The sequence below is a fragment of the Heptranchias perlo genome, chromosome 18 (assembly GCF_035084215.1).
Source record: "Heptranchias perlo isolate sHepPer1 chromosome 18, sHepPer1.hap1, whole genome shotgun sequence".
NCBI lineage: Eukaryota > Metazoa > Chordata > Chondrichthyes > Hexanchiformes > Hexanchidae > Heptranchias > Heptranchias perlo.
This window is the reverse complement of record NC_090342.1, coordinates 4,965,119-4,990,350: the sequence shown is the minus strand read 5'-3', so window position 1 is coordinate 4,990,350 and position 25,232 is coordinate 4,965,119. Positions and strand designations below refer to the sequence as shown.

The following is a 25,232-nucleotide window of genomic DNA, read 5'->3' as shown; positions in this document are numbered from 1 at the left end:
TAGAATGATAGCGGTTTTGCCAAAAGCTAAAAAACCATAACAAAGCAATTCTGTTTAGTGCAGAGAGCTAGGGCAATTTTCTGAGATGCTCTACACCTCTCTGGATTAGAAGGGATATCCCATTTAAACAACCATAACACACAAAATTCATATACAAAACATTTATACACAAAAAAAGACAAAACCTGGTCCTGATTACTCTGTCTCAAAGCCATGAAGATTTAGTACTTACATGATAAAAACTCATGCTAAAAAGAGCTACATTCAGGGATTCTACCTAACATCTACTCTGAACTATGATTTCTACCTCATGGTTCTAAGGGGCTGCCTTCCCACTAGAGTTAAAAGAATGTTACCTCAGAAAAGCCTTTCTGTTTGCAACTATAAAGTAGGGGCTTCAGTCAATCTTGCACTGCCTGCTGATGGACAGAATAGTGTCACAGCCCCTGATCAGTATCATTTGTAGACACAAAACTGCTAAAACATCATACCTTAATAGGTTGCTGTCTAGTCCTTACAGTAGCGGACAAATCTTTCCTTGACATTGTAAGCTTTCATGGTACAGGCCTTGCTGGATGTCAGTGGTGTGGACAATACTCTAAGGCTAGCGCCCTCAATAGCCATGCAACAGATCCAAGAAAGTGGATCCTAATGGGCCACTTGATGTTGAGTGGCAGGACATTTAAAAACTACATACTTGGTTAATAAGGAACACAACGATGGTCATTTTCTTTGCTTGTATCTTGGGTAGGCCCCATTCAATGAGTGTTAGGTGACATTCCCCTCCCAGACCACCCAGCCTTCAAGGGCTACTGCTCTACCATAGCTCCTGCAACAAAATTTCAGCAACCAATTAGGATAAGATCAACTTCCAAGTGGTTCACCACTACACAGCTGGTCCAATTCACACAGCTGCAGTTTGTCCCTGTGATAGGATTCTCCACCCCCAGGACATTTTATATCTTAGCAAGGTATTCACAGAAGGTATGGGGTTTCAATGAAATCTGCATAATTCTGAAACACCAAATGGGACGGAGCTTCAAGTTCACTCAATGATGTTGTTAGTCCAAATTTCCACTCACTCGTTGCAGACCCACTCCTTGAGAAACATCAAAGCCAGATCAGTTGAAGCTTGAATTTATGTACTGAAATGTCCCATGCAGAGTCCAGCACCCAACCATAGAAACTTCAACCTCATCTGAGAGGCGAGAGATGGGATTGGATATTATAAATGCAGTTCAATTTACACTTAGTCATTGTAGGGCGTTGAAAGCTCCCCAAGTGGGCTTGTGACAATCGAGCAAAATGTTTCAGCTGTAACAGTTATGTGAAAAGTGTTGTGCAAATCACCACAAAACTAGTTGATGCCATCAGCCCCCAAATCCACAAGTAACATTGTACGTAATGAACTGGAGAACACTCAGACTACAAATCTTTCTGGTAGTAATGAGAGACAGAAAGCATTCCCCTATGAATGATGTATCTTGTACAAGTAATGAATCAGGAAATCTTGGAACCTACCACAAAAATCAGTCTCCCTGTAACCCAGTTGGCTGCCAGTTTTGCTAAATCCTGGGAGTGGGCTTGTATCAGCTAACTGCCTAAATCAAACTGCTATCCAGTGGTTGCATTCAAAGTGCAACATGGAGATTAATACAAGGCCAAAAATGGCAGCACTAGCGATTGGGAGTGGATCCCTCCCACATTGAACGTCGAGTATTTTTAGGTAAATTCTTTGACCCCGATATTAAGATATGTATTATTATCTTATGAGCCAGTTACCAGATCGCATCTGTGGGAAGATAAGTTCCACACACTTGGGACAGAACCAGCCAAAATTCTCCCATTTCGATTCATGGGCCACTGGCACCAGTACTGGGGAAAGAGGGAGCTGTTCCGATGGGACGGGCTCCACTTAAACCGGGATAGGACCAGCATTCTGGTGAATCGAATAACTAGGGCTGTAGATAGGGCTTTAAACTAATACGGGGGGGGGGGGGGGAAACGGGTCAGGTGAGGGAAAATTTAGAAATCTAATGAGAAAAGTTAAGACAATAGAAGAGTGTAGTGACTGGGTAAAGATAAGCAGAGTGCGGCAGGAAGGGTCAGCGTGTTTACCAATAATAGTGCAACAAGGTCAAAGCAGGGAAAAAATGGTAAAAAGTCAAAATTAAAGGCTCTTTATCTGAAGGCATGGTGAATTCGTAACAAGATAGATGAATTAATTGCATAAAGAGAGATAAATGGGTTTGACCTAACTGCCATTACAGAGACGTGGTTGCAAAATGACCAAGATTGGGAACTAAATATTCCAGGATGCATGACATTTAGAAAAGACAGGCAGAATCGATCTTGTATTGTGTAATGAGATAGGGTTGACTCGTAACCTCACAGTAAAAGAACCTCTGGGGAAGAGCGATCATAATACGACAGAATTTCACATTGAGTTTGAAAGTAAGGTACTTAAGTCAGAAACTTAAACTTAAATAAATGCTATTACATGGGTATGAGGGGCAAGTTGTCAAAGGTAGATTGGGAAATTAAAGGGTTTGACAGTTGAAAAGCAAGGGCAACTATTCAAAGAAATATTTCAATATTCTCAACAAATATACAGTCCATCGTGAAATAAAAACTCCACAGGAAGAGTGATCCACCCATGGCTAACTAAAGAAGTTAAGGGGAGTATTAGATTGAAAGAAGAGGCTTATAATGTTGCCAAGAGTAATAAGTCTGGGGATTGGGAGAGTTTTAGAAACCAAAGGACGACCAAAAAATTGATATAAAAGGGATAAAATAGAATACGAAAGTAAACTAGCAAGAAATATAAAAACGGATTGCAAGAGCTCCTACAAGTATGTAAAAAGGAAGAGAGTAGCCAAAGTTGGTCCCTTAGAGGCTGAGACAGGAGAAATTATAATGGGGAAATCACGAAAAGGCAGATGTGTGAAACAAATATCTGTTCACAGCAGAAGACACAAAAAGCATCCAAAAATAGTGAGGAACCAAGGGGTAAATGAGAGTGAGGAACTTAATACAATTAATATCACTAGAGAAAAAGTACTGGACAAACTAATGGGACTAAAAGCCGACAAACCTCTGGACCTGATGGCCTACATCCGAGGGTTCTAAAAGAGGTGGCTGCAGAGGTAGTGGATGCATTGGTTATGATCTTCTAAAATTCTCCAGATTCCAGAACGGTCCCAGTGGATTGGAAGGTAGCAAATGTTACCCCGCTATTCAATAAGGAAGGGAAAGAAAACAGGGAACCACAGGCCAGTTAGCCGGGCGTCGGGAAAATGCTGGAATCCATTATTAAGGAAGTGGTAACAGGGCACTTAAAAAAAAAATCATATGATTATGCAGAGTTAACATGGGAAATTGTATTTGACAAATCTATTAGAGTTTTTTTGAAGATGTAACTAGCAGGGTAGATAAAGGAGAACCAGTGGATGTAGTATATTTGGATTTTCAGAAGGCATTCTATTAGGTGTCACATAAAAGGTTGTTACACAAGGTAAGGGCTCATGGGGTTGGGGGTAATATATTAGCATGGATTGAGGATTGGTTAAAGGACAGAAAACGGAGAGCAGGAATAAATGGGTCACTCTCAGGTTGGCAGGTTGTAACTAGTGGGGTGCCGCAAGGATCGGTGCTTGAGCCTCAGCTATTTACAATTTATATTAATGACTTAGATGAAGGGACCGAGTGCAATGTATCCAAGTTTGCTGATGATACAAAGCTGGATGGGAAAGTAAGCTGTGAGGAGGACACAGAGTCTGCAAAGGGATATGGACAGGTTAAGTGAGTGGGCAAGAAGCTGGCAGATCGAGTATAATGTGGGGAAATTAGTTTATTCACTTTGGTAGGAAGAACAGAAAGACAAAATATTTTTTAAATGGTGAGAAACTATTAAATGTTGGTGTTCAGAGAGATTTGGGTGTCCTCGTACAAGAAATACAAAAAGTTAGCATGCAGGTACAGCAAGCAATTAGGAAGGCAAATGGCATGTTGGCCTTTACTGCAAGGAGGCTGGAGTGCAAGAGTAAGGCAGTCTTACTGCAGTTGTACAGGGCATTGGTGAGACCTCACCTGGAGTACTGCGTATAGTTTTGGTCTCCTTATCTAAGGAAGGAGATTCTTGCATTAGAGGCGGTGCAACGAAGGTGCATTACATTAATTCCTGGGGTGAGAAGGTTGTCCTATCAAGAGAGATTGAGTAGAATGGGCCTATACTCTCTGGAGTTTAGGAGAATGAGAGGTGATCTCATTGAAACACATATTATGAGGGGGGTTGACAGGGTAGATGCTCAGAGATGGTTTCCCCTGGCTGGAGAGTCTAGAACTAGGGTTTGGCCATTCAAGACTGAGATGAGGAGGAATTTCTTCATGCAGAGGCTTGTGAATCTTTGGAATTCTCTACCCCAGAGAGCTGCGGATGTTGAGTCATTGGATATATTCAAGGCTGAGGTGGATAGATTTTTGGACTCTAGGGAAATCAAGGGATATGGGGATCGGGCGGGAAAGTCGAGTTGAGGTCGAAGATCAGCCATGATCTGACTGAATGGCAGAGCAGGTTCGAGGGGCTTACTCCTGCTCCTATTTCTCCTCATGTTCTTATGTTCATACTTTTGATGGCTATAATGAAACAAGTAAAATCCAGTTTTCCTAGACTAATGGTGTTCTATGATCCCACGCATCTAATATGACAAGACTTCACTTGCATAACAACTGCTGTTTTAAAGGTCCACCCCCTCCCAAAAAAGGGCATACCGAGAGGATAATGCCTAAGCTGCAGTCCTAGTCACTGCATCCAGACAATTGCAGTGTTACCTATACCAGCTTACACTTGATTCCTTACTATAGATGGCGTACAGGAAGCAACATAACAGATCTGAATATTTTGAGCACAAATTTCATCTAATGGCCAACTGCAAAGCCACACACATACTCATTCATTCCCCATGCATCCAGCAGCTTGAATTCCTACCTTGCCCCTTGATGGGTACCCTTTCACAATTTGTTCAGACCCGAGAATTGAGCTGCGTAGAGTGTTAGGCCTCAAAGCCTTTAGAAGTTTGATACAAATTTTCCCCAATAATTTTGTAGCTATCCACAATGGAAAAGATAGCTTGAAATCTAAAGGTCTTTTACTTCAAGTCCATGGCATTTGTTTTTGTTGGAGCCTCAAGTGTTCAAGAATATGGATTTCAAGCAGAGGTACAGTGTATTATAGAAGCATAGAATGGTTACAGCATAGAAGGAGGCCATTCAGCCCATCAAGCCTGTGCCGGCTCTTTGTAAATGCAATCCAGTTAGACCCATTCCCCCACCCTCCCCATAGCCCTGCCAATTTTATCCCTTCAAGTATTTATCCAATTCAGTTTTGAAAGCCATAATTGAATCTGCTTCCACCGTCCTTTCAGGCAGCGCATTCCAGATCATAACTACTCGCTGCATTAGAAAATGAGCTCTAAAGAAATTAGAAGAGTTAGGAACACTGTCATAGTAGCCATCACTATGCTGTGTCTGTGACCTGGAGGCAGTAGTACTTCCTTTTATCCAAGAAGATAGAAATGTTTCACCTGAAGTTCAGGCTAATAATCACTGGCATACAGCAACAGCATTTTTGGGTTTCATCAATAGGGAACAGAGTAAAGAAATGAGAAATTTGGACAGAACATTGGATAGGCTGAAGTTACTGCATGCAGTTTTGAACACCCAATTATAAAAAAGGACATTGAAGCCAACAGCATAGATTCACCAGGATAATGCCAGGGGTGGGATACTATAGTTATGAAGAGAGAATTGAGATACTGGGACTATTTTCACTGGAGTAGAGAAGGCCAAGAGGAGATTTAATAGAGGTTTTTAAAATGATTAAAGAGTTTTGATATGGTGAATAGGGAAGGGCCATTTCCCCGGTTTGGGAAGTCAGAAATGAAGAGTCGCCAATTTAAAATTGCCACCAAGAGAGTGAGGAAAAGTTTCTTGACACAGAAAAATGTTGATGCATCTTTTAAGGGAAAACTGGATAAATATTTGAAGCAGAGGAAAATACGTGGCTACGGGGATAGAGCAAGGCAGTGGGATTAGTTTTGTATTGCTGTAGTGAAGAGCCACACAGAGACAATGGGCCGAATGGTACCTCGTGCGCTGCAAACTTCTACAGCTCTAAATCAATAGAAATTATCTGGATAAAAGCTTCTGCCAAATCTAAAAGCCATTGACTGGGTTTGAGCTGGCTTGGTGCCATGTCACTCTTCACTTGTATTCCCTAATGAGAAAACAGGATTGAGCTTGGCTATGATGACCCTACAGCTCGATACCTACTGTCTAGACTCACATGAACAGCCACTTGTGTGAGGCCACCTCTACCCAATCAACTTCACTTCAATCTAGTACTGAGGGAGTGCCGCACTGTCGGAGGTGCTGTCTCTCAGACGAGACATTAAACCGAGGCCCCGTTTGTCCTCTCAAGCGGATGTAAAAGATCCCATGGCACTATTCGTAGAAGAGCAGAGAAATTCTCCCGGTGTCAAGGCCAATACTTATCCTTCAATCAATATCATTAGAACAGATCATCTGGTCATGTATTTTATTGCTGTTTGTGGGACCTTCCTGTGTGCAAATTGACTACCATGTTTCCATTACAAGAGTAATGACACTTCATAAATACTTCATTAGCTGTAAAAAGTTTTAGGACATCCTTAGGACGTGAACAGCGCTATATAAATACAAGTTCTTTCTTCCTTTCTTTAACATGATTCTGCTATTTCAAGAGCAGAAGGACAAGAAGAAAATCAGGGAAGAACAGGAAGAAACAACTCTGGTTAACAAAACATTTTCTGCCCAATGTGCTAAAATTCAGGGCAACACAAATATAACAAGAATGACATGCAGCTGTTTGGCTGTTCCCTACTGAAAACACAGACAACGCTTCTTTGAAAGCTGGCTATGCTTACAGCTTCCTTACAATGCAGCAGATGTCAGTTAGAACAGAGCACATCACAGCGTCCAGTTCAAGGAATCCTGTGTCTTTAGGTCACCAATTAAGGCATTTTTCTCTAGGTTATCTTAAATGTTACAAAGAAAACACTTCCCAAAGCAAAGCACTTTGTTTTTTAAAATGCCAAAAAATTCATACATGGAAGTTTTATATGAACACTGGTTATTGCAGACTTTGAAAGAGTTCAACAGTTAAGTGAACATATGTATCTCACGATCTCGGCCCACTCGAGTGAGAAGGAAAGTTCAACGGCTCGAATAGCTACTGATACTTCAGTATTTGAAAATTAATTCTCCCCTTTGAACTCCAGCCCTACGTCTTTAAAACCAATGTACCCAAAATTAGTGTCCAGCAACAGTGAAATGCTACAAATGTTTAAAAGTAGTAAAATTGATCCTACCATTTCAGGAATTTAGCACAAAAGTATAATTTCCTCAGATTTTGTTCAGATACAGTTCATCTATAAACTCCAGCAAAGTAATGGAGCATCTCCATATAACTATGAAAAGCAAACCAAAATAGCCTAGCAACAGAGTGCATTTAAGTCTTTTAGGAGTAAAGGTGTTTCAGCAAATACATTTCTAGATTCTTCAGGCTTTTTAATTTAACGGCAAAACACAAAATTGTACATCTTTCAGTTTTAAGATCAACTTCAAGTATTATGTAGCAAAAAAAAAACTGCCATTAAATAATTAAGTCATAATGATCTGTACAGTTATGAGTATGTCGCTTAGAAGGATGGGGAAATAAAGGGAGAAATTAGTACAATCCACTATCACCAAATAAACACTATCACTGTGTTTGTACAACAAACTAAGTTACCGTTTGAGGGTGCAAACACACCAGCACAGGACAGGAGAGTACATACAGGGTCAGGACTGTGAAGGACAAATTTAAGACAAAATATCAGGAAGTATTTCAATACACAGCTGGAATGTGTTACCAGGAAGAATAGTTGAGGCCAGTACACTGGAACTATTTAACAGCTAGTTGTTGTAATCAGAAGACTATACGGTGGTATTCTGAAAGGACGTAATAAAGTGTGCTTCTTTTAAGTTGTTCTCAGAGCGTGGACAACATTGGCAAGGCTGCATTTATTGCCCATCCCCAGTTGCCATGAGAGCATGCTCCTCCTTGAATTGCTGCAGTCCTTGTGGTGATGATGCTCCCATAAGTGGTAGGTAGAGAATTTCAGGACATTGACCCAACAATGAAAAAGAAACAGCAATATATGAAGGACCTTCTTCATCCAAACCTTTCTTGTGCAATGTTTTTCCTTGTGGCACATCAATGCAATACTTCAGTAGATTAGTCAATAGAATTGTCATGTAACCCCTGCCTCACCTATTACATAGAAGGAATTGCAAATCATATTCCAGTTCTTTGGCAAGATCCCTGGTATCACACGTTTGGCAACCAAATTACCAACTTATTCAACTCTCTGGTTACAAAGCTAAAGCAGAACACCAAGCTTTTTTTGTTTGTATTCATCACAATACAAATCCATCTTCACTTTTTTTAAAACTGAACATTTAACTTTACATACTTAGAATTTTTTTTGCCTCAAAACAGGTACAGTTTCAGTACAGCAGAATTGAGCAACCTTATGAAAAAGAGAGCTGACAACACACTAGCTAAAGGAAGTGTTTAGCCAAATAGGCTGCCTGGTATTGCAAGTGTAAGGAATCTTACAACACCAGGTTATAGTCCAACAGTTTTATTTGAAAATCACAAGCTTTCGGAGGCTTTCTCCTTCGTCAGGTGAGTGTGGGATTCCATGGAAGGTACCGCATATATAGTCAGAACAATGCCTGGTGATTACAGATAATCTTTCCAACTGCCCGTTGTCAAGGCAATCAAAGGAGTCGAATAATGTTCAGACAGAGAGACATTACATACAGGACTACTGAATATACAAACGGTCAGAACCGAGAGAGAGAGAGAGAGAGAGAGAGAGAGAGAGAGAGAGAGAGAGAGAGAGACAGAGAGACATCCAAAAGGAGAACCTGACGAAGGAGAAAGCCTCCGAAAGCTTGTGATTTTCCAATAAAACTATTGGACTATAATCAGGTGTTGTAAGATTCCTTACATTTGTCCACCCCAGTCCATCACCGGCATCTCCACATCATGGTATTGCAAGAGAACTGCAATGGTCAATTTGTGCCTGGTTTTTCTCTGTGATAAATTGCTTTGTCTTTACCAGGGAGCTTTAATGAGATTAGGTCAGCTTGTGAAGAATCCAAGATACTTTGAATCCCAAGAGTACATCAGACCACACTATTAGATCACCCACTTCCAGGTGTTTAAATCCAACATATCGATTCGAGTTACAGCTTTCTTTCCCCCCTATTTGTACAATGTAAGATCTCCAACCTCCTTGTAATAATTATTTATGCAACAATTTCACATGCTGCTCAATTTCTACAAGCTCATGGATCTCACTCAGAAATATACTTTAATATCTTAAGTAAATTATGCAATTCTACTTATTATTGGAAACTAGATTCTCATCTAAGGAGATCCCTTTCTAAGCTTCTGACATTGGCTTTAACTAACTTACATGTGTATTTAACAGGATGTTGAAATGGGGATGCAAATGCACGATACCGTGACAGTTTTTTGTATGATGGGACGGTTTCCGGTTAGAGAAGTTTGATGCAAAAAACTTGCATTTTTTGCCTATTATATAAAAAAGATTGCTTTTGAAGCTATTATACATTTAGCAGCATCCTCCTGTCTATCCTTGCCAACATTATGTCCTCAATCAACATCACCAAAACGTCTCAATACATCTGCTGCTGAAACCCTCTTCCATGCTTTTGTTATCTTCAGACTCGACTACTCCAACGCTTGCCCATCCTCCATTTTCCATAAACTTCAGCTTATCCAAAACTCTGCTGACCGTATCCTAACCGGAACTAAGCCCTGCTCAACCCTCACCCCTGTGCTCGCTGACCTACATTGACTCCCAATCCACCAACGCCTTGAATTTAAAATTCTGTTCAAATCCCTGTATGGCTTTGACCCTCCTTATCTGTTAGCTCCTCCAGCTCTACAATCCTCCAAGATCTCTGCGTTCCTCCAACTCTGGCCTCTTATGCCTCCCCCATTCCCTTCGTCCTACCATTGGCGGACATGGCTCAGTACAGAGTATCAGCCTAAGTTATATGCTCAGTCCCCTGGAGTGGGGTTTGTATCTACAACCTTCTGACTTGGACGAAAGTGCTACCAATGAGCCAAGCTGACACCAAGTTAAGATAGAAATGAAGTTAAGACTTTCACCAACTCCACTCAGAACTAGAAAGCAGTGACAGGCTACTCAGCAGATTCCACTGGAGTTGATTTTTCCATCAACTGAGAAGAACAACCTTTTTGTCAGTTTCACTGATCTTGTAAGAGATGCCATCAATGCAATCATGAAGCCCTTAGACCAGCGAACACTGACTGACCTATGAATGAAGCTGGAGAAAGTCACATGAACGCTACAGAAGTCTAACAACTTTATCTCAACCATTTGAGCTGACAGGACTTCCTGAAATCAGGCTCCACGTGCAGTCTAACCTCTTTCTGACCTCAAAGTGAGTTTCCTTTTAGAACCAGAGTGCAAAAGCCTTTATTCAGAATATCACAAGGCAATTAATTTACAAGGACCACCTTTCAGCAAATTAAGCAGCCATATGCCACCTTTTTAGGTAAGCAACCTACTGCAAACCGTGCAATGTCGCTAAGAACGAACATGTCAATCTACTCAGATCTTAAAGCTAAATACAGGCTTCACATACAGCTGAAGGTGATTTGATCAGAGAAGATCTGGCCAAATTTTTCACATGTGTTTATACAACAGCTAATGAATACAGAAAATTGCTTGGGTCAAGACATTTATATGCAATGGGATGGGAAAAGATCAGCTGATCAACATGGCCCAGGAAGACACAAATCCCTTAAATGGATAGCGTTCAGGTGTTTTTCCTCCATTGGTATTTGTATGTGGAGTTTGTACCAGTCAACTGCTAGCTGAGTAAACAGCACATCTGACCTTAGTTAAGAGTAGTCCAACTTGTGCTAGAAACAAATCCGGGGCCGGATTAAGGTGGATTTTCTTCAAACCAAAAATGGCACCTGTAATGAGGACAACTGTACATATTTAGGAACACAGGAACATTGGAACAGGAGAACACTATTCTGCTCCTCAAGCCTGTTCCACCATTCAATTAGATTTGTACTCAACTCCATTTACTAGTCCAATACTGGGCAGTCAGGAGCTCACTAATATCTGTGAACCTAAAATTGCCAAGTCCCTACTGGGGAGACACACTGAGGTAATTACAGTCCCCACCACTTATTGCGGGTGAACTGGTGCAATCACGATTTGCCCGCTATACACAATGGCCGGTATAACGGAGTAGCACCATTATAGTATGCTACTACATAACAGGATCAATCTCAAAGTAAGGATTTCCTCCTGAAGCATCTATAAATTATAGGATGATCCATGAGTCAGTCTACCACAGACGGAAAAATCAGTCAGGTTTAAGCACACAAAAGGTTATTGGACCTTATGAGGTGCTATTTACTACTTTGTTCTTGCATTCAGTGCACCTTAACGAGGTGCGAACTAGCGAGTGAACGTAGTTGTTTCTGCCCAAAATAAATGGAACACTTAATAGGTGGTAAAAGGCAACTTTGAATGGTAGTTGAAATTGACTTTAATGCAAATGGATAATGGTTATCGCTTTTAGTGGCAGAAGGGTCAGTAACCAGTGGACACAGATATAAGTTGATTGGCAAATGAACCAGAGGCGAGATGAGGAAAAAAGATTTTATGCAGTGAGTTGTGATCTGGAATGCACTACCTAAAAGGGTGATGGAAGCAGATTCAGTAGTAACTTTCAAAAGGGAATTGGATAAATAGTCGAAGGGGAAAAATCTGCAGGGCTATGGGAGGAGTGGGACTAATTGGATAGCTCTACCAAAGAGCCAACACAGGCATGATTGGCCGAATGGTCTCCTCCTGTGTGGTATCCTATGATTCTATAAGCGACTGCCCGATTTAAATGTGGACGTTTTAAGTGGTGGGGACTGTGTCACCAGCAGGCCAAGTATAGGGCCATGCCACTCTCGAAACAAATACGACAATAACTTTCCAGATGGCTATGGTTCTGGAAACTGGGGACAATGTACGCGCACACACACAATCCACAATGACACTAGGTAGAAGAAAAGCAGAACTACTCCAGGCGAAATTAATTTATTGGAGAGTCAGCAATGTGCGCGCTTGTATAGTTCTCACTGAAAGTCAAAGGCAAGGTTTTGCCCTCAATCACAACTCTCTATTGTCTTCCTCACATAGGCAAAGAACCTGGTATTTAAATAATTAACAGCTACATTAGCTGCAAATAGATGATCAACTCATTCAGTTGTTCTAAAGCATTTTTTTCAATGTTACAAAAGTGTAGCACATTTGATCTCCCTCTTATACCAGGGAGCGGCAAGATGCCGGAAATGATTCCCAATACCAAAGAGTTTTCCATGGCAAACGGAAATCTGTTGAGTAGCAACCAAGCCATTCCCAACAAAAAAAAGGAAGCCTGGAGGGCCAGCCACCCTGACACTCTTGTATAGCCTTTAGCACCCAGTTTATACAATTGTTTAAACCCAACAGTAGACTTCCAGCCTCTCCTCCCACTAAGGTCTCATATGTGCCATAGGAGGACTACAGGGAAGAAAAAAAGCAAACACAAGTCTGTAAACAGAACTGTGCAGTTGTGTACTTACTCTGCTATATCTGCATATCCACAGGAGGCAGCTGCATGCAGTGGTATCCAACCCTCATTATCTGGCTGATTAATATTTGCAGAATGTTCCACTAGGAATTTCACCATATCCAGATTATCATCTATACACGCCTACAAAAGATATGAAAAATATTGTGTTTCAATATTTGCTACAGATACACATTAGAGTTAAAAAAATTTAAGCACACCTTCTTACAACAGCAACATCTTAAAGCACTGTTACATGTATTAAATTAACAAAGTTAAGTGCAGAGATATTTTGCTCTCAAATTATAGTAAGGTTTCTAATACGAGTAACCTTGACCTAGCTACAGAACCTGCTCTGCAAATGAATCGAAACAGAAAATGCTGCAAATTCACAACAGGTTTGTCAGCAACTGTTGAGGAAGACAACAGGCTCACATTTCAGATGTAGACCCTTCATCAGAACTCAGCTAACCCATCTTACAACATTTTTCTTTCAGACTTAGTGTTTGTATTTCTTCTCCATTGGTACAAAATAACTTATGGACTGTTTAAAACAAAAATCAAACAAAATTCTTTCAAAAGTATTCAATGATTACCCTCAAAATAAAATTGTGACAGTTTATATAAATCTTTATGAATTTTGTGATCATAGCAGCACAATTATTGAAATCTGCCTCACAATCTTCTGATTTCCCCCTCGTCGAGACAATGATTAATCGTTCCAGATTATTTATTCTCTAAATTAAAGATACATATAAATGGGGGCTGCATTGCAGCAAGGCTAACTGCATTTGGATAATCCTACAAACATGCACTTTTTAAAGCTGTGGAGGATTAGAAACAAAATATTTTTGGTTAATGTTGAAACGTTCGGACCAATGAAACAGATAAATTCGAAGCCAATGCTCTGCTGTGATATATTTGAACTGAAATGGTAACTGAAACCACTTACAGGTGATTAAGTAGTAAGTAATAGCACCTTAACGAGTTCTGAATTACTCACTGAACACCTGTTTCTGCCCAAAACAGTCAGCACGCTTGACACACGGTAAGCAGCGACTTTGTAATTGACAATAATGGTAATGGCAAATTGTTTGCTCAGGCAAATAGCACAAGCGATTTGCCATGTACACACACACACACACATTTTGTTTTAAATTGATCAGGTCAGCTCCTTCATGTACAATTGGATGTAACCCCAATGAATGCATGACATCAAAGGTTTTTCAAAAATCAATTGTGCAACCTTGATATGCTAGGCACTGCACCTGCCCTACAAAAACTACCCCCCCCCCCCCCCACACCCAGTGACCAGCTATGGGTTTTTTCTCTGTCCCACTGCAATATTACCATTTAACAGCTTCATTCGGTATCATGGGGCATGCAGTCAAAGAAATTATCAGGTAATTTTTCTCTTTTGGAAAAAAAGCAAAAAAAATTACAACTGCAGTTTTAACATTCCATTTGCTATACTTTTAAAAAAATCAAACTTAGTGAAGAAAACTAAGTTTGGAGTTTTCTGTTTAACCATTTCAAAAAAAATTCTTCAGATAGCTTTAGTTTCATACACATTAAACTCACAGCAAATATTAAGCTTCTATGGGTGTTGGCCACTTTGCACACCCTAAAAGGGTCCATACCACAACATCCTGAGCCATCTCCCTTGAAGGGGATGGTTGACAACACCCAGGGACCAGTGGTTAGTTACGTAAATAGTGATGCAGGCCTCTACTTAACAAGATACTATGGGTGATCAATTAGTAATCGATCAGCCAACGCAGATGTTGATATCTGTAATATGTAGGATTTTGCAACCACAGAAGAAATCATTCTCTTGATATCAAGACCCACATTTTCACACTGAAGCTGAGAAGATGTGTTGTAACATATTTTGTTTTCCAAAAGGTTGTCAAGGAAGAAGCAAGAAGCTGTTCAGTAGGAAAATCCATTCTTAAAGCTTTCCCCCTGTCAGAAATTAGAAGACAGCATCAATGCAGTCTCCTTTCAAATGGCGTTAAGCAATAGTCAGATCTTCCACCACCATGCATTATTCTAAACTGTTTAGTTGCTCTTTCAGCTCTATGGTTGGAAGCAACAATGGTGACTGAGGGACAAATGTTTTACCTTTTTAAAAATTCTGTCACAGTCCTTAAGGAGCTTAAAAAAAGTTTCATTCTCATAAATCGAAGCTGCAATAATTGTTTAGCTGGTTGTAGAACCTGACAAACTCACCAAGCCAATCAATTCTAAATTGGAACCTGTTTGATTTTTTCAGATGTGTCTCATTGGCAGCTTTTTGAAATGAAGAATTACTTAAATTCACAGAGCTTCAGTTACTGCTACTTATCAACTTACACTTTTCAAAGCACTGGGTTTCATCTGATGTTTACAAAGATAGTTTGTCTGCAATTTCTGAAGAGTTAGTTGAGGTATTAACTCGCAGATGAAAAATTTGAAAAAGAATCACTACTTACTATAGTCAGTTTCAGCATGAGTTGTAAACCAATATTTTCTACTATGCAAGGACTTAGCAAAGCTTAACCACTAATGTAAATATACATGTAATGCTTCTATTATTCATTTGTTCATTTACTATTTAATAAACTTATTTGCATTTAAAGCCCAAAATAGGAACTTGTGTATGTGTTACCCTGCCACTTTCAAAGACACAGTGGCTCCTGAGGAAGCACAGGATAGAATGAGTAGCCAAAGGAAAGTAAAAAAAGATTTTCTGTTTGTTAAGCAAGTGAAAACATGTTCAAGGACATGGGGGTCTAGAGCTCACCTCTAAGAATAATCTGAAACATAGAAATCGAAAAGATTTACAGGGAAAAAGGTAAAGCAGCCCAAAATGTATTTGAGTAACAAGCAGTGTAATATGTAGAAATAGCTTCAAAGAGCACCAAGTTAGAGGCCAAGTTGAGGTGGTGGTTGAACTGGAGTTTTGTACAGAAGTTGAACTTTTCAACAAAAAAGGTCCAAACTTGTTAACTACCATACTGCTTCTATTTCAATTAGGATATCAAAATTGTAGAGGTTGGTGACAATTTGCAGCAACCACCTCCCAAAGTTGTCAGATCAAAGCAATAATGCTTCGTGACAGCATGAAAGTTCCTGCAGATACTTCCTACAAGTAACACTGAACAGCTGCCAATGAGTGGACTGAGTTTCAACTATCCTTGGTTGTCCCTGCCCTGACAGAATACAAGTCCCAATATCCAAATGTCCATTCTTTTAGTGATTAGTTCACATTAAGATTTCTCATGCGAAATGGTTGTCTAGTTTGGCAAATACATGGAACTGATTGAGAAACTGAAGTTCTCTGTGCTCAAGTGACATACCTAGTCACTAAAGGAAACACCAAATTGCACAAAAAAACCTACAATATTTATTAATTTATTCATTCATAAAGTCTGAGCAGCATTGGCAAGGCCACATTTATCATCCATCCCCAAATGCCATGAGGTGGTGCTCATGGGCCTTCTCCTTGAACAGCTGCTGTCCATGTCGTGATAGTGTTCCTATGATGGTGTTAGGTTGAGAATTCCAGGGTATTAACCCAGTGACATTGAAGGAACAGCAATATGTCCAAATCAGGATGCTGTGCAGTTTGGATGGAGATCTTCAAGGTGACTGTGTTCCCATAACACTGCTGCTCTTTTCCTTCAGATGACAGAAAGTGCAGGGAAGGAGGTGCCATTGAATGATGGCGACAGTCCTTGCTACATCTGGTTATGCTATGTACTTCCCAGGTGCTTCAAGTGTTCCATTCTCCAGCAATGATACCCTTACCTTCAGCCTAAAAATTCACACACAAATACAACTGTTAAGTGTTTTAAGGCAAGAGCGTCCAAGCTTTTTGCCTTTGTGGATTGCATCGGCATGTGGAATGGAGGTTCAAGAACCACATATGTAGTTGAAATCCATTTTCCCATAAGTTTGCATATATCTCAAGTTGCTGATACCAACAGATCTGGGTATTCTGATTTAAGATTAATCCACCAATTAGACAACAGTGTGTAAAGACAAAGCCTAAGCACACACGACTGAATTACCTGAAGGGCTCTTGGGGTACTGCATGTGGCCTGAAGTTTGGATACTCCTGCTTAAGGGGAATATGATTGGTTCATAATCAGACTAAAAACTTTCCTCAGCAGTGTAACCTAAAGCAATTATTTTTCCTGAAAAGTACAAGTGCGAATTCAGCACTTTGAAATTCAAATTCCTTACACAAATTCACAATGTTCAAATTAAGAATGAAGTCAATAGACTTGGAATGGGCTACCACAGGAGGGAGAAAGGAAAAAGAATTCCAGAACATATAGCAATGTAGAAATACTGAAGTTTACAAGTGGTAAAAGGCAAATTATAAGCTTATGCAATGCTGGCGTGAGCACTGCAAATAGACGTCAACACACATTGATATGCAGCAGTTCACGAATACAGGATAATACATTTTAGCTTCTGTTCACAAACACACTCCACTGAGAGGTGGTATCAACCAGTGGAGCTCTGCAGTTTGCTCTGTTGACAAAAGGACATGCAGGTTTACTAGTAATTTTTTTAAACTGCTCATGACATTAAGCTATGTGGTGAGATGACAAGTACGAACGTAGACAGAGAATTCAAGAGAATCTGCAGTAATGAAATGGGTGACTAAAGGAACTGCAGATGGATTTTAATGCAGACAATGTAATGCACATTGGAATGGGAAACATATGTACATGAAGAGGTGCCCATCAGCATAAGATTCAAAAGTGAAAAGGATCTGGGGTGGTTATCCTTTCCATTCAATAATGAAGTGATTGTCAACAAGAGTAGTTAACTACTGGGTTGTAACTCAGTCATTTGACCGCAAGTCAAAGTGAGTTATTCTAATCTTGCACACATAATTGGAGAGGACACAGTTGGAATTGTGTGTTCAATTTCAGGCACCAGGCTTTCAAAAGGATATTGATGCACTGAAGCTGATTCAGAGATGATTAATAAGGATGTTTCCATGACTTAAAGTTCCAAGATATCGAAGAGTTTACACAGAACTGGACTTGTTTCCACTGGAAAAAACATTGGGGGGGGGGGGGGGGGGGCAAAAAAGAGAACCTAATCCAGCTGCAAATATAAAAACGTTGTTTAACTTAAAGTGTGAATGTAGAATTATAGGATAGAATTAGGAAATTAACAAGCCGCAGAGTGTGTCAGTCAAAGAAATACCATTTCCCCCCCCTCCCAATCAAGTAATGGATTTATTGAGCAGACTCGCAGCAAAATCAGCAAATACTGTTCCAGTAAACTCCTTCACAAGAGAGAAAATATCTGTTCAAGGAAGAGACTGAAGTCTCTAAGTTTTGACATGGCTAAATAGAATACTCTTGTAGAACACAATGGACCATGTGCTACTGCGGAACAAGGAAAGGTCATTTATGAAAAACACCCAGCAAGATTTAAACAAGAGGTGCAGTTTTGATCATCTTTGAGAGTCACAAAGAAATGCTCACAACTTCCCTCAAATTAGTTAAGTTGGGCACCATGGACTGGGCTGTGGAAGGACAAGGCTACATACATTAATCCAATTTTACTATGCATTTTGTTTAAATGTTAAGTGTCTAAAGTGCAATATTTCTAAATACATATGAAAATTATACTCCTTGCTGTATAAGATTACATTTAATCGCACTCCCTTTCTTGGAAGCATGCACTGTTGCAAAGATGTCAGTCCCATCCATATGTAAGTTTTAGACGGATTTTTTTTTAACACGTTTAATTTGGGAAGAGAACTTACAGCCAAAATGCCATTAGATAGAACCACAGAAATTTACAGCACGGAAGGAGGCCATTCAGCCCATCATCTCTGTGCCAGTTCTTCTGCTGGAGCAATGTTTTTATTATTACTCGTTCCAGAATATAGCTATAGCAGCTTAAATTAACACCAATATGGATCTACCTGCACAGCTTCTTATGCCACTCAAGGTTATCTTCACTCCAAAAGGCAGAAGCCATCAAACTGCACATTAAGAACAGTAAAACTATGCTAAATGTTAATAGACTAGCAAAAGAACCCGGAGAAAAAGGGTTGAATTTCCAGAAGCAATAAAAAAAAACGGGATTAGTTGTATTTTGTATTTTTTTCTTTTAAATCACAACAATGATTTACTGTATTCATTTATTATACAATCAAAAATACAGTATTACTGAACGACATATTGCAAATTTTGTAGCAGCATACTGGTAGACAGGTGACAGATGCAATTTAATGCGGAGAAATGTGAGAATGCATCCTGTGTGGGAAAAGGAATGGGAGTATACATTCAATGGAAAGATCTTCAAGGGTGTGAATGAACAGAGATCTATGGATGCAAAACATAACTCCAAAGTGCATTAAATAAAGCAATAAAAAAAGACATAGTAATGTAGGTTTTATAAAAAGCATACATTATGAGACAAGAGGTAATACGTTTGTGCAAGATAATTGTTGGACCGTGGTTAGAGTACTGTGTCCAATTTTGCATGTCTTGTTATAGAAAGGACATTTCATTTGTTCTTAGAATGTGAGCAACACTGCAAAGACTGCATTTATTGCCCATCCCAAGTTGCCCCAAGGACATTAAGAGTCAACCACATACTGTGGACCGGATTCATGTGTAGGCCAGACAGACATGGTAGAGCTAGCCAAGTTCCCTTCCCTGAAGGGCCATGTACAGAATTTAATTTTAGTGAACACTTGGGTTTTGATAACATTACAACAGCTTTCATGGCTGGTGCTAGCCCACAAATTAGCAAATTTATTGAATTCAATTTCACAACTTGCCATTCGTCAGGATGATCATGGAGATAAACAATTATGAGGAGAGTCCTTAAATACCACAATTACCACCACTGGAGCACTGAACCCACTTTTAAGAGCACATATTTGGTATCTGAAACTAAAAAAATAAACCCATCACATTGCTCAAGTTTATTTTTCAAACTAATTTCAGCCACTATGTGGGTTTCTGATGCACCTGAATATACAGCCACAGTAATAAATAATTGCATTCCGAAAAATCACAAGACTGACCCATAAAATCTGCGATTGCATATTGTCGATCACTAAAAATTTTCCTGCACAGGCCCGAGTCTCTGGAGCTAGAATTCTGCGACATTGCCCAATTTCCACTGTATACTGTACCTAAATAGCATCCAACTACCCTTAATACTGAAATCAATTTACTTCACTCACTTCCTTCAACCTACTAGTTGTTTATAGGTAGTTTGATTCTTTATTGGTAGTTTACCTACTGCTTGCTGTTTGTTCATTTAAATTTAACTGTTCACTAATATTTAAGGCGATAAATATTGTTCAATTAACAGTAATTTGTTTTTATTGATATGGTGCCTGTGCCAATCAGGTGCAATTGTGACATTTTCAGATGGGACGTTCATTTCCCATGCACTATTAATGCACCCTAAATGCAAGATTTAATTATACAGATGGATGGTATCATAGCTATGTTGCAATCAAATTGAAATGCAAACTGAATTAGCAAAATTCTCTTAATCCTTACTAAAATGCCTGAAATTGATCTGAAACCCATGTTTTCAAACCCACCCACACAAGTAGTTTTCAGTAAAGGATAATAAAATATTTTGGCCTCTGATTTTCCATATTTTCCATTTTGCGAACAGAAATGATTTGAGCACTTATCTACTCAATGCTGGAAAACAAACTTCCAAGTAAAACTATAAAAATCAGAATTATTGGTCAACTATGTTCCCTCACAAAGGTCCAGCATGACTAAGGCAGATATATTAAATGAAAGATCAATAAATAAAGCTAAATATAATACAACTACCCTTGTCACAAATAGAGTAAGAATTTGATTTTATTTCACTTAAGAGGCCAACCTGTACCAGTCACCAAATTTAATTCTTAGAAGTTATTAAGTTACCATCACAAATTTGCTTTTAAAGGGCATCTAATTTTTCACTCGAGTACCCACATTTACTCAGAATGCAGTCTTAAACCAGTTTTCATTTCACTAACAGAGAGGTTTTTTTAAAAAAAAACGGCAGTGGATCAGATACCAGCCTTTCACCTCTGAAACCTTGATGCAATTTCAGCCCAAACTGATGGATCGAAGTCTGCGCCGACTGCTGGCTTTCAGGGTCCCAAGTTTCAGTAGTCTTTGAGCCTCCTCCCCAGCAGTCTCAATCCAGTTGCTAATTGACATTGGCACTGAATTCATAATCTCACGCAGATGCCACTGGGAGACTGGCGTGGGAAACAAAAAAATACCTGGTGTAGGAAGGGAGTAGAGTGAGCTTTATCCTTCAGCTCGCCATGTCATACCTGACAGGAGAGCGCTTGATGCTGACAATGGGTGCCTGAAATTCAAGGCGTACTATTCCTTAGCACTAACATCTTGACATGGGCAAAATTAACAGCAAGTCAAAATAGTGTTTTGGAATTGAAAAATTCCAGGTTACACCATTTTACAAATAAATTTACTAGGGATCCAAATTAATAAATTTATACAAGGACTAATTTTTGGGGCGGGATATAGATTCACTTTTAGTTTTATGAAAAAGGTTAAACATACCAGGATCAACAATTGTAATGAATGGATATAGTTTCCAAGCGCAATCCACCTCAATATTGTTTCAGACATCAGTAAGAGCTAATAAGTCATATCAGGCCTTGGCAACAATATAAAATGACCATCAAGGAGTTTGGGGAAGGGGTGTGGGGGAAAGAGAAAGATCACCAATGTCCACTCATTTAATAATTTTTTTTCAATAGATGAGCTGGTAAAAATTGAGAGCGATCAGAGAATTCAGGACCAAGAAAGACAACAGAACCAGCTTACCATTTGAAAACATACCAAAGGATATATTGCCCTAGGAAGGGGTTCAGTGCAGATTAGATAGTTAACTTATGAGGACAGGTTGTATAAACTTGGCTTGTATTCTTTGCATTTAGAAGGTTGAGGGGTGATCTAATCATGGTGTTTAAAATAATAGAGATTCAATAGGAAAGATAGAGAAACTATTTTCTCTGGTGGGGGAATCCACAAGAGGGCATAATCTTAAAATTAGACCCAGGCCACTCAGCACTGAAATCAGGAAGCATTTTTTCACATAAAGGGTGGTGGAAATCTGGAACTCGCTTCCTAAAAGGCTATGGATGCTGGAGGGGGGCGGGGGGTGGGGGTCAATTGAAATTTTCAAAACTGAGAGATAAATTTTTGTTAGGTAAGGGTATCAAGGAATATGGAACAAATGCACGTGGATGGAGTTGGGGTACAGGCCGATCATGATCTAACTGAATGGCGGAACAGACTCAAGGAGCTGACTGGCCCACTCCTGTTCTTATGTTCCAGTAGGAACAACCACCAAAGTAACCGTTTACTTCCCACACACTTCACTGGATTTTTAAAAAAATCATCCTTCCTTCAACTACAAACTAAATTTTCACAATACTATGCAAATTATGACACTCCCTTTAACGTTTAGGTAAATAAATCTCAACCTCTACTTGCCCAAGTGTTCAGTTTACAGCATCATCTCAATCAGGCATGCTACTGCCTTGTAACATGCCGCTGATAGTTATCCACTATGTCCACTGGTATCTGAATACAGATGTTAATGACGTCAACATTTAATTACCAAACAATATACAAAAGTGCAGCTCTGATGTTTTGATGTTCTGGCTTTTAAATTGGAAAAATACATTTGAAGAAAGGCAAGGATTCTAGAATCAGGAATAACTTGAGAACTCTTAAAATACATGTTGCACCACACAAGGTTGTACTTTAAAGGAACTGAAAGCTTCATTTTTTTAAAACCCCATGCAGTAGGAGTCAACATTTTACTAACCTTTCCCTTTTCTTTAAAAAAAACCAGTTTGCAAAACTCCAGGCTCAGCTTAAAAAAAAAATTGATGTTGCAATCCCTACCACACAAAACATGAAAACGTAGCGGGGTTTTTTTTGTTTGTGGGGGGGGGGGGGGGGGGTAGGAATAAATGAAGGGAAGAAAAAGGAAGACGCTCGCTCACACAGCTAACTGAAAAGTGAACGTTAAAAAAGCACGTCTCCTAATTAAACTGGACCATCTTTTCTGTAGCTATTTTCAGCACATTTTCACATGGGTTGTGCTGATGATTTAAGATCGACAATATGAACCTATTACAACTTTAAATAAAGTATTACTGTTGACAACAAGAGGTCAATAAAAATTCACAAAGAACACAATTTATTCCACAAGCACAGCAAGCCATGGCTGAACTAAAATACACAGCACAAAGAAAATAACCTCAGCAGTGAAGAATCAAACTCTGGCTACATATTGGTTTGGACATGCCTTGGAGATCATTGTTCCCCTGCTCTGACTGTTCATAACTCAGCTAAGGAATAAGAGTTGGCCTGATTTGTACTTTCTGGTCCCAGGAGCAGATTGATACAGCGTGATCATGGGCAACCTACTTTATTACTTTCTACACACATCTTGGTGGCGAAGGATAAAGGAATCTTGCTAGTTTCAGAATTATGTATCTTTTCAACTTTCATTTTGCTACTAATATTCCTAGATGTTTTGTAATTTCAGTCAGAAGAATTGACTGATTATTTCTTTCCCCCCCCCCTTTATTATTCTGGTTTAAACTCAATTTTGAAACTTTGAGAAAAGTTTCAGAAATCCCCTGTCTCTGATCAAAGTACAAGATATCCCAGTAGGAGTCACGATAAGGTTTAAGCAAAATACTAAAAATGGTTTGGCCACTAAATTCTAAGTGACGCACCAGCTGCACATTTTACTTCTGCACAGTGCAGATTTCAAGTATTTCACATCTGTCTCAATACCAAGTAATGGAGATAAAAATGATAGTTTGATTCCAGGGACTGACAAGAGGAACTTGCAAAGTTTGGCTGGTGTGTTTTAAGTTGCTGTGGTGATAAGTTACAGAAGAGTTCATCCATAGATGGAGAAACTTCAACAACATCGCCAACCTCAGAGTTTAATAGGGCATGTCACAAGGAGCAACCGCAAAAGTGTAAATCTGGCCAAGTTGATATAAATCTTTCACTACAAGAAATCCAACCAGCAAAAAAGAATTGTTGCATAATCAATCACAAAGCATTTTGGGTCCCAGATTCGATCTCTGCCAAGTGCTGACTTAGCTGATCCCAGCCAGGACAGTGCTACAATTGGTCTTAGAACTGCTACTTTAAGGACTATTTTTTAAAAATGGGCCAGGGTTCCCACTCCTGATCACTCTTCCTTTACCCCAAGATTCGATTTCAACACCCTCCAGAGCTCCACTTCACACAAACTCAGCTGTATCTTGTCCCATGCTAAGCCCTACTTACCCACCCTCATCAACCTCCGCTAACTCTTGTCCTGCAGTCCACTAAATTCAAAATCATTATCTGCACCTCTGTGGCTTCCGCCCACCCCACCTCAACCCTTTCCAGCTTTGCGTCCCACGCCAAATTCTTTGGTCCTCCAACTCTAGCCTATTGCGCATCCACCCCTCTCTCCTCCATTAATGGCAGGGCCTTCAGCCATCTCGGAACTACTCTTTGCAATTCTCTCTTTAAACCTCTTCACCGAACTATTCTTCTCCCAGTTTTAGACAACTCAAATCTATCTTTTCAAATCATGCCTTCAATTACTGCACCTAATTCTTACCGCACAGCCTTAATATCTAGATAAGCTTGCAATATCATGCTCCAAGGTAACAAAACAAAACGAACTTTCCACTGATTATTTTTAGTCACTGAAATTACTCTATACCTCCAAAGGATTGCTCCTGTCCGATCAGCACACATCAGAACTTCAGACCTCATTTTAAGTTGTTAAGTAAATTTATTTTACAAAATATGAACAAGCTACTAACTAAGTGATATAATACATGCATATATCGACACTACAAATCCTAGCTCCTCAAAGAAAAAATAAATGATCGCAATCTAATGCTAAGCTATTATTTTAACGAATTCTTTAAAATATGCAGTATTTCTTCACTTCTTACCACTGCAGGAGCTGATACTGGCTTTGACAATTCTGAGAAGCCCAATCCAAAATTTGAGCAGCTGTAGCACCTTAAATAACCTGGGAAACAGTGACCAGTACATCCTGGATTTGAATAACTGTCAAACAAATTCTATCCCAGGATAGTGGGATTAGAGAGGTGCCTCAGAGTAAAAACACTGGCAAAAAGCATTGATGGACAAAATTAACTGCTTCTGTACATTCTATGATTTAAATCACTCAGCCATTGAAAGGAAGAGGTTTGTCACAAATAGTTTCAATTGCAGGGGACCCTAACTCTGATCAACAAATTGTACTGGTGACAAAAGCTGCTATAGGTGAGTACACCTGAATTAGATAGAATTTACAGTACAGTAACAGGCCATTCGGCCCAACTGGTCTTTGCCATTGTTTGTGCTCCACACAAGCCTCCTCCCACTTTACTTCATCTAACCCCA

General features: G+C 39.6%; 1 protein-coding gene across 8 annotated transcripts in view; it reads right to left on the bottom strand.

Annotated features, from left to right (window-relative positions):
* Positions 1-25,232, bottom strand: part of ppp1r12a (protein phosphatase 1, regulatory subunit 12A) — a 145,948-nt gene that overhangs the window by 83,062 nt on the left and 37,654 nt on the right. For all 8 annotated transcript variants that reach the window (XM_067999268.1, XM_067999274.1, XM_067999266.1 and 5 more), the window contains exon 2: positions 12,782-12,912. In XM_067999268.1, coding sequence (XP_067855369.1) covers positions 12,782-12,912 — 131 coding nt within the window. The remainder of the gene's footprint in view (positions 1-12,781; positions 12,913-25,232) is intronic.